Source organism: Myotis davidii, unplaced genomic scaffold (genome assembly GCF_000327345.1).
Source record: "Myotis davidii unplaced genomic scaffold, ASM32734v1 scaffold651, whole genome shotgun sequence".
Lineage (NCBI taxonomy): Eukaryota > Metazoa > Chordata > Mammalia > Chiroptera > Vespertilionidae > Myotis > Myotis davidii.
The window spans coordinates 1544538-1561354 of record NW_006283994.1 but is presented as its reverse complement, the minus strand read 5'-3'; the positions used below and the strand labels follow the sequence as shown (position 1 = coordinate 1561354).

General features: G+C 49.6%; 1 protein-coding gene across 1 annotated transcript; it reads left to right on the top strand.

The window, feature by feature from the left end:
- Window positions 1-3865: 3865 nt before the first annotated feature.
- Window positions 3866-12607, top strand: EXOSC2 (exosome component 2). Its single transcript, XM_006754190.2, has 9 exons — window positions 3866-4019; window positions 5242-5343; window positions 7414-7459; window positions 7694-7783; window positions 8984-9049; window positions 9511-9579; window positions 10719-10895; window positions 11480-11608; window positions 12106-12607. Exons 1-9 carry the CDS (start codon window positions 3898-3900, stop codon window positions 12184-12186), a joined length of 882 nt encoding a protein of 293 aa, XP_006754253.1. The 5' UTR covers window positions 3866-3897; the 3' UTR covers window positions 12187-12607.
- The last annotated feature ends 4210 nt before the right edge of the window (window positions 12608-16817 follow it).

Genomic DNA, 16817 nt, shown 5'->3' with positions numbered 1-16817 from the left:
CTCTTCGGACTGAACCTCCGGGCTGGAAGCGGCCGGGGGACCCCGCAGTGTCGGTGCGCGCCAACAGTGAGCCCCGGGCGTACACCTTTCGCCCGCTTTTCAGATGAGGACCCTGGGGACGGACGTTCCTTTCCCGGGGCCACCCATTGGTTGCAGCTGCTCGGCCGCCTCCCGTTGGGGTGGGTGGTCCCCAAGCCCTAACCCCCCAGTGTCCCTCCTCCTATCGAGCCGGGCGTCCAAGCGTCCAAGCTGGCATCCCCCTCGTGGGTGGCAGGAGAAGGGACTGCAGGTCTCCGAGGGCCCCAAGCGGGGAAGGGACCTCCAACTCCCCCACCGAGAACGGCGTGCTGGCAATGGAAGGAGAGCGGCCCCCTGTCCCAGTGTGGCCGGCGTTCGCCCACCTGTCTCCCCATCCTGCCTCTTGGGGCTGTTGTCCTCAGTGTCCGCAGGCACTTGAGAGCGTGGCAGCCCGAGGAGGCCCACAGAGACCCGCACTGCCCTTGCGGGGGGCGGGTCACTTTTAGGCCACCTTCCTCCTCCAACCCCAGCGCGGCTCCCAGAGGATGGATGAGGCACGAGTACTCTGCAATGCGGAGGGTGCAGGCAAACGGAAATCCACTGGGGGACCCGGGAAAGACTCTGCCCCTCTTTGGGCCTCAGTTTCCCTTCCTCCATTTATAAAATGAGAGAATTGGGCCGAGCCCCCTCCCCTTCAGCTCTGACATCATGCTTGGGAAAGGGAAGTTTTCCTGCCCATCCTCGCCACACTCCAGCAGGAGGAGGGACAGACTGGCTGTCTGTGCGGAGTGGGAGTATGGGGGTGGGGGTCCACCCTGCTGCCCACACTCACCCTCGCTCTTGCCCGTTTCCCCGAGTTCGGCCCTGAGCGCCCTCTGGTGTCATCTCTCCCACCTTCCAGGCATTTACCAGTATTTCCGTAGGGCGTTTTGTAAGATAAAGAAACTATAATAATATTAATGAAAAGTATAAAATGTATAGAGTTTTCAAGAAAGTGTGTTCTACTTCCAGAAAATGGTCACTTTAACTTTGTAAATATTTACCTAAAATGATATTTACAAAAACTGTGGTATATATTATTTGATTGTATATGTATAACTGTAAATACATTTGTACCTCTCTTGTATTCTAAAATAAAAATTACTTGGAGCATTTATCACTTAGCATCTGAATGGGCTGACACTTTTGTCTACATGAAAAGGAAATATGGAGAGCGCCTGGAAGCTGGAGAGCGGGTGGGAGGAGTTGTCCATTGTGCCATCTATAAGAAAAAATCTTCCTGTCGCAAATGGGGTGTCAACTCCCACAGGCAAAGCAATCGGCCTCCAGAGTCTAGGACACCTCAGGAGGAGCTGGGCTGACTCCCACTTCCCAGCTGACTCTCAAATATAGGGTCCCACTTTGTCACTTCCCCAAAATTTTTACTTACTCCCCCCGCCCCCCGCCATGTTCATGGACAACTTGAAGGAATTCAAGCAGCCAGTGGGGGAGACCAAGATGGACACCAAGTGCCCGCCCAATGCATAGAATTCCCAAATGCTCAGACACCCACTTCAGAGCTTCCGTGAAGAGGACCAAAGAGCACAGAGGCCATCAATGCAGGACCAGGCCTTGGCTCCTCCCTCCAGGGGGGTATGACACCGGGCAGTGTGAGCTCACACCTGTGTTCCAGTACACGCCAGCCGTGAGGGTGTCACCCTTTCAGGCTACTGGCATCCTCATCTAGCCCCACGCGTGCGCACATATACACACACAACTGTAGACACTGAATGCACACTGGCTCACACAGGACACCCCCCTTTGGAGCTTCAGCTGTGTACTCCCAAAGATCCCCCTACTTTGGGGGACTGCACCCTAGCAGGCGGAGGCATGGGCAGAAATGTACATTTAATGTATTCATTTGCATATCCCATCTGGGGTTTCCTTCCAGGGGGGGCCGTGGGGGAAGTCACCCTTGGTTCTCCTCCTCCTGCTCCCATCACAAACCTTGCCTTTGCTTTGATACCTCACCCCTAGGTTTCTGATGCCTCTGGTGGCCCCTGGCATTACCATCCTCCCACTGCAGCCCCCACCCAGGCATCTAACCAAATGGGTGACATAGCATTAAGCACTCCCCTCCACCCTCACCCTACAGATCACAGGGACCAGAACCCACCTGGTGTCAGTAGGCTGTAATTGCAGCCTAAATGCATATGATAAGTCAGCTGCAGACATCTCCCCCTGCTGGAGGTACAAGGATGAGCCGGCAGGAATCTGGTCATGAAAAATTTGCTATACCCACAATTCCCTAGAATCTGGAGGCAGGGCATAGCACGCAGGGCCACACGGGGAAGCAGTGGGGTCAATTAGGAGGCGGAGGAGCAAGGGGGAAAGGTGGAAAGAGCCCTCATGAATTCAATTAGTGTCTATAACAGAGACCCCAGAGCCTTCCCTCACTCCTCAAGCCAAGCGAGGACACAGTGAAAAGACAGCTATCTATGAACCAGGAAGCGAACCCTCACCAGATACCCAATCTGCCAATGTCTTGATCTTGGACTTCTCGAACTCCCAAACTGTCAGGAGTAAATTTCTGTTGTTTATCAGCCACTCAGCCCAGGGTATTTTGATATAGCTGCCAAAACAGACTAAACAGTATCCATAATGCCATCGTGACAGGCTCTGTAAATGCGAGTGCTGTGAGAATGGGAGGGATTAAGGTTATGTCTATCCCTCGGAGGATGAAACTGAATAATGTGAAGACTATACCCCTTCCTTGGCCAACTGGAACTCCCAGGCCTACCTCCCTAGCCGGTTCAAAGGACACTACCGCCCTCTTATGGTCGAGGCTGGACTCAACAGATGGACCCTTCTCACACCTGCAGTCATGAGCTTTGCTTAGTGAAAGAAATGCTGTCTCTTTGGAGATTTAGCAAACAATTAGTCTATGGGTCTTCAGGAGGCAGCAAGCCTGATACTGTGAACACAGTGCACAGGACTGATGCAACTTATTTCATTCAATCCTCGTTAGAGTCCATGTGTCTGAAGAATGATCATCTCCAATTCCCTGAGGTTTGGTGTGAATGCTATAAACCCCCGCAGGGAAAGGGTGAGGGGAAGGGTAGAGGATGGGGAGAAGGGAGGGGAAAGTGCTCCTGTTAAACAGGACATGAAGACAGAGCCACACACATCTCTCTCTCCACCACGGAATCCTTAGAACACAGAGAGCATGTCTGAGGAAATATCAGCGAAGATCTTCGTATTATGTGCCCACTTGCCTACCAAATGTACCTGCCTTGCAAGGTTTGAATGTTTTCTCAGTTTGTTTTTACAAAAGAAGTGTTGGAGTATAGAGTAAATCAGCTCATTCAAAAGTCGCCATGAAAGAACGAAGCGGCACCCAGAGCACCTTTCGGGGGTGTAGATGATGGTGGCTGCTGAGCCAGCCCCACGGGGCAGCTGTGATGTGGAATTCTGGCGTCACTACTAGTAGGAGCAGCACGAAAGCGGGCTCTTCTTTCCGTCCATAGTGTGGTCCTCCTGCGCTCATTCCCACAATGAGCTGGAAGGAAACTCAGAGGGCCATTTCTCAATTATCTCTGACCCTGGAAAACCATAAACTGGACGATGACTGCGAGGCCGTTTTGGCAAGAAGTCCAACACCGTACGTGAGATTTTATTACCCAGGGGCAGGCTTCCCGTAGTAAAAATGGCGATGCTGCTCCCTCCTTCCCTTAATGTGAGCCTAACTGTTGCCAATAGTGATCATGGACGCCAGAGCACGAGTTCCCATTGGCTGCTGCTCCGAGGCCCCTCCCCCTCCCCGAGCATCGGCCGGGAATTGCGAAACGAGATCTCGCGGCTCTCGGCCGGGTCGCGCCTGCGCAATTCATTGGCGCCAAGATGGCGATGGAGATGAGGCTCCCGGTTGCTCGCAAGCCTCTTAGCGAGAGCCTGGGCCGTGAGACTAAGAAACACCTGGTGGTACCGGGGGACACCATCACCACGGACACGGGCTTCATGCGGTGCGTGGGGACCTGGGGGCTCGGGGCTACGAAGGGCGGTTGCTGGGCTCTGCACGTGGCCCGCTGGCCACAACCTGGGCCCCTGTCCCCGGTGATGAAGCGCCCGCGGGACCCCGAGCGCATCTCACGAGCATCCCCGCTTTACAAGGCCTTGGGCTGCTGCTCCCTGCACCCTGTGTGTCCCCGTGTGCGTCTGTCCCAGACCCTTGGAGCCCTTCTCTCCCGTCCTCTGCTGGCCATGGATCTTGGTTCCTCGGCCTGAGGCCCAATTCTCTGAGCCTTCCTCGCCGGAGACCTGGAGAAGGGGGAGGGTTCGGAGCAGGGGCCTCTTAGTGGGGACAGCGGACTCCTGATTTGGCGTCATCTCCTAGCCAGGTGCACCATTTCGGAATCAGCACTTGTTTGGGCTGAGGGCAAACACGTGTATTGTGCTACACGCACCCAAGTATACCCCTTCGAAGCTGAGCGCAGTGCAATATGTCGTCGTTAAGAGGGCAGGCCCTTGAGTCCGACAGTGTGGGTTCCAGTCCTGCCATCGCATGAATTGTACTTCCTCTCCAAAGTCGGTTTCCTCATCTGGAAAATAGTGCTGATAACAGTAACTATGTGATAGGGTAACGAGGATTAAATAAGATCCTTAGGTAAAGAAGCAGAGCCCACCATGATACCACCCTCATAGATAAACACTAATGCTGTTTCCCCTTTTTTTCCTGGGGAGAAGTCACCTGTACATCTACTAAGAAGGGTACAGCATTTACAGAATTGCCCATTCACCTTTTTAGTGTGAGCTTATTGGATCCTGAGAAATCTGATGTTTATATTCTAGCCAGGAGAGACATGATAAACCATAAGCACAACAAACAAGTTATTCAGGATGTTCGATGGTGAATCCAGTGGGAAAAAAATTAAAAGTTGAGCAGACGAAGGGCGTGTGGTTGGGAATATGGTGGGGATGGTAGCCGTGGGGTAGGTGACGGTTTTAACTGGGGCAGTCAGCGTAGGCCTGATGGGAAAAGTGCCGTTTGTGTAGACCTGAGTGGGATGAGGGGGATGTCCATGTGGCTCTCTGGAGTAGGAAGTGTGCTAGGCAGAGAGAGCAATCACAGAAAAGCCAGGCTCGGAGCGGGGAGGAGCCTGTTAGTTGGAGGAATACATTGTTCTTGACGGGAGAGCGCATCTCAAGTGTTACCCTGGCATCCTTTGTTTCTTCCTCTTTCAACAGGGGCCATGGGACTTACATGGGGGAAGAGAAACTTATTGCATCTGTGGCTGGTTCTGTGGAAAGAGTAAACAAGTTGATCTGTGTGAAAGCTTTGAAAACCAGGTGAGAACAAAAGGTGTGTATTCTCTGTCTTGTGGCGCCCACCTTGCACAGCCAGGCTTTTTCTGCCACGCCCCCCCACGCCCCCCTACCCGCCTGCCCTGTCATTCTGGGGGTCTGCGATTTGGAACATGCATAGGTGGCTAGGAAAGTGTGGGCTTCGAAGATTTCCCCACATTGCCTGGCCTTTCCAAACCTTTGTTACCTCCTCTGTAAAAGGAGGGTAATATCACAACCTAGCGCCTACGTTTTTTTGTGGGTTTTTTAAAATGTATTTTTATTGATTTCAGAGAGGAAGGGAAAGGGGGAGAGAGAAACATCAGTGATGAGGGAATCATTGATGGGCTGCCTCCTGCACACCTCCTACTCGGGATCGAGCCTGCAACTCAGGCGTGTGCCCTTGACTGGAATCAAACCCGGGACCCTTCAGTCCACAGGCTGACGCTCTATCCACTGAGCTAAACCAGCCAGGGCGCTCCTATGGTTTTTATTAGAGTCCATTGAAAAGGTGCATGTAAAGTACTTAGCACAGGGCTCAGTGTAGGCTAGCCCCAGAAGGGAGACCACTGGAGTTGGAACAGTGAGCAAGAGAGAGTAGGAGCTGAGCTGGTGGTCGGCCTGCCCTGCAGCCCTGAGAAGCATTTTCACTTCCACTTGTGTAATCCAGGAAGCCCCTGGAGGAGGCGGAGCAGAAGGAAGACATGATCTGACTTCTGTTTTGATGAAATCACTCTGGCTGCTGTGGGGAGACTGCAGGGGGACAGGCTTACAGAGATAGATGGGGCTTACCAGCTGAAGTGATGGTGGCTTGGACTAAGGTGGTAGCAGTAGAAGTGGAGAGTGATTAATTCTGTATGTATTTTGTGTCTTGGGTGTTTTTATCATGAAAGGGTGTTGGATATTTTATTTTTCAGTGTTGTTGTTTTTTATTCTTTTTTTAATTTTTTTTAAATATATTTTATTGATTTTTTACAGAGAGGAAGGGAGAGAGACAGAGAGTTAGAAACATCAATGAGAGAGAAACATCGATCAGCTGCCTCCTGCACATCTCCTACTGGGGATGTGCCCGCAACCCAGGTACATGCCCTTGCCGGAATCGAACCCGGGACCTTTCAGTCCGCAGGCCGACACTCTATCCACTGAGCCAAACCGGTTTCGGCAGTGTGTGTTGTTGCTTTTTAAATATGAGACCGTGTCTGTGAGTAGAGATAGCTTTACTTCTTCCTTTCCGAGTGGGATGCCCTTTATTTTCTGTGTATATTTTGAAGGTAGAGCCAGGATTTGCTGGACTTGTCCGAGAGAGAGAGAGAGAGACAGAGACACTGATACTGAGATTTCTATCTTTCAAGAACTCTTTTAAGATCCTAAGGTTTTTGGCTTGAGCAGCTGGAGGATGAGTTGTCATTTACTGAGATGGTGACACTGGGAGGGGATCAGTTTGTGATGGAGGAGGGGGGCTGCTTTTAGGTCTGTTACATTTGAAAATGCCTATTAGTCATGCCTATTAGAGGTGCTGGGAAGTCTGGCATTCAGGGGAATGGTACAGTCCGGTGTCTTTAGGTTGTTTGAGCTCACAAAGAGGTGAGTGTGGGCTGGAAAGAGAAGAGGCCCAGGACGGAGCCTTCAGCATGTCACTGGGATTGGAGTGAAGAGCTAGCAAAGGGGCCGGGACGAGCAGCCAGTGGGTGGGGGAGACAGTGGGTAGACGGGTTTGGGGGGTGTCCTCTCTCCTCCCTTGGCTGATGCAGAACCCGCCTGTGGTCTGTAGCCCACCGGAAGGTATTCCATGATAAAATATCCCATTATCATTGTCATGTAGTTGACAAAATAGAGGTTCAGGCTTCATGAACTGCTTGTAGTAAATGTTTGCTTGAGAATAGTTAACGAAGACTGTGTGCTCGTAGGAATGTTGGAAGTGATCTGTGCCTGAGAATAAGTCCCAACAGCATAGTTGTTTGAAGTCCCTAAATGTGGTACCGACTCAGGGCCCTCATCCTGTTTAACTGAAATCTCAAGCAGTGCTTGGTTTTGTACTCAATCCACTGACGGGTCCCCATTTGTTTTTTCTTTCAGATACAATGGTGAAGTGGGTGACATCGTAGTGGGGAGGATCACAGAGGTAAAGTCGCTGTCATCTTGGTCTTTACATAGTAAAAGCAACCTGGTGACTTAATGAGCGGGACAGGCATTCTGTGTGCAGTTACGTGAACGAAGCAGTCACTGCGTTTGGCTCTTGCTTGTGACCTGAGGTGGAAACAGTTGGCTTGTTATTTGGGGGATTATTGGTCACTCATGTTGTGAGGTCTTGTCCCTGGAGTATGTGTCCAGGTGTGGAATTTCTTTCTGTTTCTAGGTTCAACAGAAGAGGTGGAAGGTGGAGACGAACTCCAGGCTGGATTCAGTCTTGCTTCTGTCATCCATGAACCTTCCAGGAGGAGAACTGGTGAGGGGCCGCCGCTGGGCCTGTGCACTCTGCTGCCGGGAGCTCTGGTCTTTTGCTCCACCAGAGGACTCTGCTTTCCCTCGAGGTGGCCCCGTTTCCTCCTGTTGGTCTGCTGCAGGGGTCCTCAAACTACGGCCCGCGGGCCACATGCAAATACAAATATTGTATTTGTTCCCGTTTTGTTTTTTTACTTCAAAATAGGATATGTGCAGTGTGCCTAGGAATTTGTTCATAGTTTTTTTTTAAACTATAGTCCGGCCCTCCACTGTCTGAGGGACAGTGAACTGGCCCCTGTTTAAAAAGTTTGAGGACCCCTGGTCTGCTGTGAAGTTTGCTGCCCGATGTACATACAGGCTTTTCACTTGGTCCAGGCCTCCCCACATAGGCAGCAGTGGGGGTGTAGTAAGATCCGGAGTGTCCATGGGGAGGAACCCCAAAAGAGAGTTGGAAAAAGCAGCTCTCTGGCTCGGTGCTAACCGCTTTCCTTCTGGGACATCAGCTTTGCACCGACGTGTTCCTTGAAAAGTGTGTTTTGCATTTAGATTTGATCCCAGGAATTGGGTGGCCTTGGGTTACTCCAGGCAACTGCAGCCTTTTGTAAAATGCCATGGTTTCCCTTTACCTCCTCCCTGTGCTGGGTTCTGTGGAGAGTGCAGGACAAAGGAGGCATGATTGAGTCCTGAAAGCTTACAGACCACCAGGGTGTGCGATGACATCCAAATACCGGCAGTCGAAGCACAAACAAGCGTGGGGTTGTACAGAAAGAGGACTGATTTCAGTGAAGGAAACTCAGGAAAGTGGGCACTAGAGTGGGTCCTTGAAGGATGGGTAGAATTTCAAGATGAACTCAGGACATCTGAGAGGAAGGGGAATGTGTGACAAAGACAGGCTGGAGGCGGTCGGGTCCTGCTGGAGCGGCAGGGCTGCCCGGGCAGGTCACTGGGAAAGGAGGCTGGGCTGTATTCGGAGGGTTCTGAATATCATGTCCGGAGCTTGAATACTTTCAGAGGAGGGAGAAGGAGAAGAGCCGTGGAAGGTTGTAAGTGGTTGTCGCGCTCGTCTCCTTGAGGGGCACGGGTGACCTCCACGGGTGTTCGGGTGCTGTGACTGCTTTGCGAGATTTGGAAGCGAGTGAGGAAAAGGAGGCGGAGGGGCCCTTCCGTCGGAGCTGACAGTAACATCCTGCCTTCTGTGTTTCAGAGGAGAAGATCGGCAGAGGACGAGCTGGCCATGAGAGGTTTCTTGCAGGAAGGGGACCTCATCAGCGTATCCTGCACCGTGCACTGCAGCCTCTATGCTTACGTGGGGCTGGGAAGTGGGGCTTAAACTGTGTCTCCCACAGGGGACACATCCGAGTCCCAGATGGAGTGTCAGGGCCTCTGCCGCCGCCCTGCTCCAGTATTGACGCAGGCGGGCTCTGCAGCTCTTGTTCACATCTGGGCGGCTCAGTCACTTCTTTGGGTCTTGTAGCTAATGGTGGCCTGTGCTTTAAGCTAGACACATTTTCTTAATGACATTAGCTTTTGTCCCAGGAGTAGGAAAAGTTGTTCATAGCAAGATACTCATGACAAGTAAGAGGGAGAGGTTGGGTCACAGCGATGTCCTCCCGGCCCAGGACTGCCATGCGGGACTGTTGGGTGGGAGGAAAGGATAGAGGGGGCGGGGGGGACCATAGACACGGGATGCAGATGGCATGAAAACGTGTGTTCCTTCATCACCCTGGCCAGGCTGAGGTGCAGGCAGTGTTCTCTGATGGAGCTGTTTCCCTGCACACGAGGAGCCTGAAGTACGGAAAGGTAAGTTGGGCCCTTGCTGGTGCTGTTTGCCGACCGAGACTTCAGGTCCATTTCTGAATCCTCGGCGCGTTCTGGGATTCTGACCTGAAGAACCCCAGAAGTTAGGGCCCCAGGCTGGCGTCCCACTAGTGATTGCCTCACACAGCCATGGGTCAGTAGCATTGTGGTGGATGACAACTCTTACCCTTTTTTTACTGACGAGATTGTTCTGGCAGGAGCCCCTATGACCGAGGACCCTGAGGCCCAGCAGTCTGCTCCCTCCCCCCTCCCCTTGGGTGCTGCAGCGCTGCATTGGGCCAGGGCTGAGAGGCAGCCGTGGAACAAAGGGAAGTCTCGGACTGATGAAACAGGACAGTCCAACTCAGACAAATGTCTAATCAATAAAATGGATATTATCGCTAGGAACGATTGTTCACTTGAGCCTCTAAATGAAGTTTTACTGCTTTGCTTCTATGAGGTTACATTATTGAGGCTATTTTTTAAAATGACAGCTTACTTCCCAAAACAAATAATAACTTCTTAGTGTCTTGGCTTTATCAGAATGAACTTTTTCATTTCCTTCCCTTAATGGAGTGGCTACAGCCAACCATGTTCATGTCCTTCTAGTAGGAGGTGAAATGGTTGCCCTGCATGCGCTGACCTTTTGGGCCTGGGTACTGCTGACCCTCCCTCAGCCGGGTGTGGGATTTGGGCTGTCCTGTCAGAACCAGGGGTGGATATGCGCCCTTGGTCGGTCCCCTAGGCCCAGTGTTACACATCTTGTGGGCAAGATAGGTGGTCAGGGTCAGGGTGCAGCAGAACCGTGCTCCTTGCCTACAAGAGACTCGAGCCAGGTCCTCATTGGCTCCAGCTTCTCTAACAGTCAGCGCACCAGCCCTGGCTTAGAGTGTGGTGGTGATTGCAAAGGACAGTGGTAGAGAAGGATATTGAAAGTCACCTTCTCTTGGGATATGCCAGCAACCTGTGCACCTAGAAGTGTTCTCTGAATAATTACTGTGTATGTGCAGATGGGGGACCAGCAACAAGCTACTAACAAGAAGGACTGTGATTCCACTGTAACTAGGACATGCATTCTGTAATCTGCTTTTCCTTCGCCTCACTGATCCCACAGTGACCTCATTTGTGATGTATTTCTCTAGCTAGGTCAGGGTGTATTGGTCCAGGTTTCCCCCTCCCTGGTGAAGCGGCAGAAGACTCACTTCCATGACTTGCCTTGTGGTGCCTCAGTGATTCTGGGTAACAATGGCTTCATCTGGATCTACCCTACTCCTGAGCACAAAGAAGAGGATGCAGGGGGCTTCGTTGCAAACCTGGAGGTGCGTGAACACCACAGTAGCCGCGGGGATGGAGTGGTACTCAGTCTCCCTTCTGCTGCTGCGGGGGGTGGGGCTTGCTGTGTTTAACTCTATTGTTGCTGTAGTCTGTTAGTGTGAAGTTTCGTGAACATTGTATTGCCCCCTTTCTGAAGAGATGAGGTCCGCAACAGATGGCACAGTGGTAGGGTAGTCGCTGAATGAAGAGCCACTGAAGAAGCCATCCTTTTTTAAATCCTTGCCTGAGGACATGCTTTAAAAATGATTTTACGGAGGGGAGGGGGGCAGAGGAGGGAGAAAGAGAGAGAGAAAGAGAGAAACATCGATAGGTTCTTCCTGTACTCGCCCTTAGCAGGAATAGAACCAGCGACCTTTCGGTGTATGGGATGATATGCCAACCAACTGAGCCACACTGGGCAGGGCAAGGAGCCATTTTTGTGAATCCTGCTTGGAGTTAGCCATTTGATTGGTTTGGAGCCCCAGAGTGATAACGGAGTTATAAACGATTTCTGTGGTTTGCTGTGACCGTTCACTTATTTTGGTCCTGTTTCTGTTTCCCTCCCCTTTCCCTTTGCATCCGCCGGCAGCCTGTCTCCCTTACCGATCGAGAGGTGATCTCCCGGCTTCGGAACTGTATCGTCTCGCTGGTAACTCAGAGGATGATGCTGTATGATACCAGCATCCTGTATTGCTATGAGGCATCCCTTCCCCATCAGGTACTCCTAGGGCTTCCCTTTTCCTCACTGGCCTGGGAGCAGGTATTGCATATTTATCCATTGGCTCCAGTGTTTGCTCGGTGATGGCAAGCACATCCTCCAGATGCCTTTACCGTGTCAGCAGTATGAACCGATCGGTGGACAGCCTTAATGAGCGTCTGGGAGCTCTTTCCCCAAGATACCTGTAATAGTCTCAGTGCCTAGTGTCAGTATAAGGGTTTGGGGCATGAAGGTAAGACAGCAACCCCTGGACTTCATCTTGCCCATTTCGATTTCAGCTCTCTCTTCAGTGAGTGCTGGAAACCTACCTTATTCTTGTCAGCTGTATCCCAGAGTTTTCTAGCAGATCATAGCCTGTAATACTTGGCCTCTGGTAAATGAAACAGAAAGATAGAGGGCTTATATTAACCATGCTTGCTTTCTGCCTTTGGCCTGATTTGATGGTCTGCTGTGGTTGGTGTCTTTTCTGAATAAATACTTTTTCCTTTCTTTTTCAGATTAAAGACATCTTAAAGCCAGAAATAATGGAAGAAATTGTGATGGAAACGCGTCAGAGACTTTTAGAACAGGAGGGCTAGGCAGAAGCGTCTGAAGGACAGGACTGTGCCTGACAGAGCAGCTCTTGAAGTGAAGAGTCTGAGTTGTAGTTCCGTGTGTGGCTCCGAAGCTCATCATGGACCTACACTGGGCTGCCTCCACCACAGACATGCTTTCTTCTGTTCCAAGGCCAACCTGGGAGAGGCGAACTGCGCTGCTGGCCTCTTGGGCTGTCTGCACATCCCAGCACTTGGCTGGTTTTGCATCTTCAAAGTACGCAGTGTTCCAAGTGGACTCCCGTCTGGAATAATACGAAGAATCTTTCCTTTTCTACTTAAACATCACTTCACCAAGCACAATGCATCAAGAAATTGCCTTTATAGCTTGGCTGTATGGCTCAGTGGTTGAGCATCGACCCATGAACCAAGAGGTCCCTGGTTCGATTCCTGGTCAGGGCACGTGTCCAGGTTGCAGGTTTGATCCTCAGTAGGGGGCGTGCAGGAGACAGCCGATTGATGTCTCCCTCTCTCATCAATGTTTCTTTCTATCTCTCTCTCTAAAATCAATAAAGCAGCAACAACAACAAAAATGGCTCCTTGACCCTAAATTGTCTGTTTTGGCTTCTGCTCCCGCTTCCTCTGCAGCACAAGTACAACATTGAATATAGTTGGTAAAGTTAACCCAGCAGTCAGAAGAATAAACTTAACCAAGCAGCCTTTTGCTGGGTTGGAATCTTCCCTTCGCATGTTCCTTCTAGTGATAGATTCAAGTGCATCCACTCCAGGCTGCCTTATTCTGTCCTGCCATTGAGGGTGATTTGTAAGAAGTTGAATTATCGATAATTGAATATTTTGGATGTTCCTCCTATATAATTAAAGTAGCAATGCATTAACTTTTTTTAAAAAAATTGATTTTTAGAGAGGAAGGGGGATAGAATAATGATGTGAGAGAGAAATGTCTATCTGTTGCCTCCCACATTTGCCCCAACCTGGGTATGTGTCCTGACTGGGCATGGAATCTGCCACCTGTTGGTGTACGGCATCCCCCAGCAGCCTGTCCCTTACTGATCGAGAGGTGATTTTCCAGCTTCGGAGATCACCAATGAGCCACACTGGCCAGGGCAAGATGCCGAGTTACTAAGAAATGCCAGAATTCCTGTGCATTGGTTTGTCTGATGTCAAAAAAGTGGTTTAAAGGCACTGTTTCTGTTCTTGTGTTGTTTGTAATACTTGAGAACTAAGTACAATTGAAGGAGGGCATAGCAGGTATAAATTCTGCCAGAGGCCCCAACTACTCTACTCGGCTCACCTAGTAAAATTTAAACCTAGGATAGTTTCAATGGGAGTAACATGGAATACTGTTTTTGACAATTTTGAAATACAATTTGGCTGTTTTTGAATTAAGAGGGGTGTGTGTGTGTGTGTGTGTGTGTGTGTGTATGTATGTATACAATATTTTAATTGGTTTTTAGAGAGAGAGGAAGGGAGAGGGAGAGAGAGAAACATTGATTGGAGAGAAACATTGTTCTGCTGCCTCCTGCACACCCAGCTGGGGATTGAGCCCACAATCTGGGCAAGTGCCCTGACTGGGAATTGAACAGTTACTTCCTGGTTCATAGGTCGACAATCACAGAGCCACATCAGCCAGGCATAAAGGGTATATTTCTCGTTTATAATACTCAATAGCTTTTTAAAAAATCTTATTCTTTTTCATTCTAAGTGTATCAGTTGTTTTGAGGAGTTTGCAGACAACTGAATATTCTGTAGGCTGTTGCAACTTTGAGATTTGCAACAGCCTATAGAATTTTTGAGAACACAGGCCAGGCCATATGCCTCTTGAGAGAAGGGAATAAGAAAAGATGGGAACCCGAGTCCCTGGTTTGGTTTGGTTTTAACCAGGTCCATATGTGAGTTTGTTGAAAGTTATCCTTCTCAATGATCTCTCTCAAGCTGCCAACCTGTGCTGTTCATTCAGATCTGCTGAAGGTGGTACCTACAGAGTAGAAAAAGCGCCGTTTAGTAGTTATTATCTGTGACCCACTAGAGGGCGCCCTTGTTAAATGTACTATTCCAGCGGGCGGAAGAAATGGAATAAACTGAATGGAATAGGATAGATCAGTGGTCGGCAAACAGCGGCTCACGAGCCACATGCGGCTCTTTGGCCCTTTGAATGTGGCTCTTCCACAAAATACCACGTGCGGGCGCGCATGTACAGTGCGATTGAGCTTCGTGGCCCATGCGCAGAAGTCAGTATTTTGTGGAAGAGCCACACTCAAGGGGCCAGAGAGCCTCATGTGACTCGCGAGCCGCAGTTTGCCGACCACTGGATAGATAAATTATAATGGTACTGAAGCCCTTTAGCAACTTGGTGGATCTACTGTCAGGATTACCTGGGCTCTGGATTCTAGTTTTAAGTCCTCAAAAATATACTACAGTGTTATACACGGAGTGAAAAAGTATAGTCAATCTCTAAAAATATGGGCTGGGCTTGGGGCTCACTTAAAATTAGAAAATGGTTAAAGTAGGAAATGGAAATTTGGGATAAGTGTTTAGGTTAAGTACAGCTGACCTCTATACTGACTTTAATAAAGCATAATTTCAATCTTTGTGGAAAACCAAGATCTCATTTGATCCTCCTGATAACCTTGTAAAGTTGGCAGTTATGACTCCACTTAAAAGTGAAGAAAGCGATTCAGGGAGTTATAAGACTGGATTGAGCCCATTAACAACTGAATGAGGAATAGCTTTAAGCTCTAGAGAGGTATCAGAGCAATCCTGAGAATGGACTGGACTGACTGTGAAAGGAATGGGTCTAGAAATTTTATTCCAGCATTAAGACATACTTTGGATTGTTACTCATTTTGCTTATTTCCTGTCATTGCCTCCAAGTGTGCTCTTGGAGAACAGGGATGAGTTGTCATCTCCCCTCTACCCCCCTGTATTGTATCCGAGCCCCTAGAACAGTGCTTGATACACAGGGGCTCAATAAATGTGTGTCCTGAATGAACTGTTAGTTCAAGAAGTGTGTGTTAAAAAGAGTTATCCAATTTTAAACTAGAGAATGAAGAATGAAGATGAGTAGGAAATTGTGAAAACATGAATAGAAATAAGAAAGCAACTCTCCAAAAAGAAAAATTAGGGTGGTGCTACTCAGGATGAGATAATGGGTAGATAAAGGAATACAGGTCTTGAAGTTTTAAGAGTGATCTACAAGCCAGGACCAAGTTTGTCAGCCAGATTGTTTTGTGACAGAGCAAAGATAAACCAATTAACATCTGAATATAAATTCCAGCTCTGAATCTGTGCACAAATTTTCTTTCATGTGCTTCACATTCACTTCCTCCAGGTGACTCTTTCTTGAAGCCTATGTAAAAATATTTCCCAATCCAACAGAAATATTTCCAAAACATATAACAAAATAATGTATAAGACCTATAATTTGGCTGTGGTTTCCCCCTAATATTAGTAGCAACTCATTAAAAAATCAATGTCTAATTAGGCCAACAGTTATTTGATACTGAGTGGCACAGTGGAAAACTGGGTTTTGGAGCAACATCAACTGGACTCAAATCGTGACTTTGTCACATACTAAGCAAGCGACCTTGAGTAAGTCACGTTTCTGAAGCTCTTCCCAGCTGTTTAACGGGGACTATTTCATGCCTCATCGGGCTCTAGTGAGGATTAAATGAGATAATACTGTGTATGAAAAGCATAGCAGTGCTTGGTGTAGAGTAGGCGCTGTGGTGAGTGGACCCTATTAGAAATGGGTATATCCTGGTCAGGTGCACCTTGGGAGACATGGAGAGTAAAGGGTAGGAAACCAGGGTGCTTTTTAGTTGCAGAACATGGGTTCTGACAGGTGTGGGTTTGTGTCTGGGTCATTGGTCAGCTCTGTAGGCCTGGTAGCCAACAGTCCGCACAATTTCTTGGCTTTACACAGTGGATGTTTTCATGTGAATACATGTGCACCTGTGAAGTGAGGTTTTATCGTCAAGGTTCCGCTCAAGCATCTATGATTGAGCCTGGCTTAGCCTCCAGATGCCCCAAAGAAACAAAGAATTCTCTAGCAATATGTCGGATGCTTCCCAGACATTTATTTTTCTCTAGTTCTCATATTTATGCTTCTTGGGGATGGAAAGGTGGAAATTTAGGATCGGGGAGTGGGCACCAAAAACCTTTGTTTCCAGGAGCGAGCCAAATTTTCTCCCTTAAAGAGCCTCAAGGAAGTAATTCAACTCCGGTTCTGGGAAAATCCAAACCGTAGTTTTCTCCTTGCTTTGGCTCCTCGCGGGTCTCTCAACCCGCGCAGGGTAGACGTTGGCCAGCCCCAAGCGAGACCGACTAGAGTCCACCCGCTCCCAGGAGGGTGGGACCGAAACTCAGGAGACTGGGCAGAGGGCAAGAAGTCGCGGGTGCGCGCGGACAGGGGGGAAAGCTACGGACCACAACTCCCGACATGCCCTGCGGGCTGCGCCGAAAACGGTTGGCTGGGAGCTCTAACTTTATTGCCCTTATCGGCCAATAGGACGCAGGAGGGAGACATGACCCGGATTTTCGGGGACCAATGGTGGGGCAGGGAAGGCGGGTGCTTCCTTACTACTCACCTTGCCCTCAGAAAAATCCTATTTCAAAGGTTGGGCCGGGGCGGGCTCTGGCGGGCAAGGAGAGCAGGG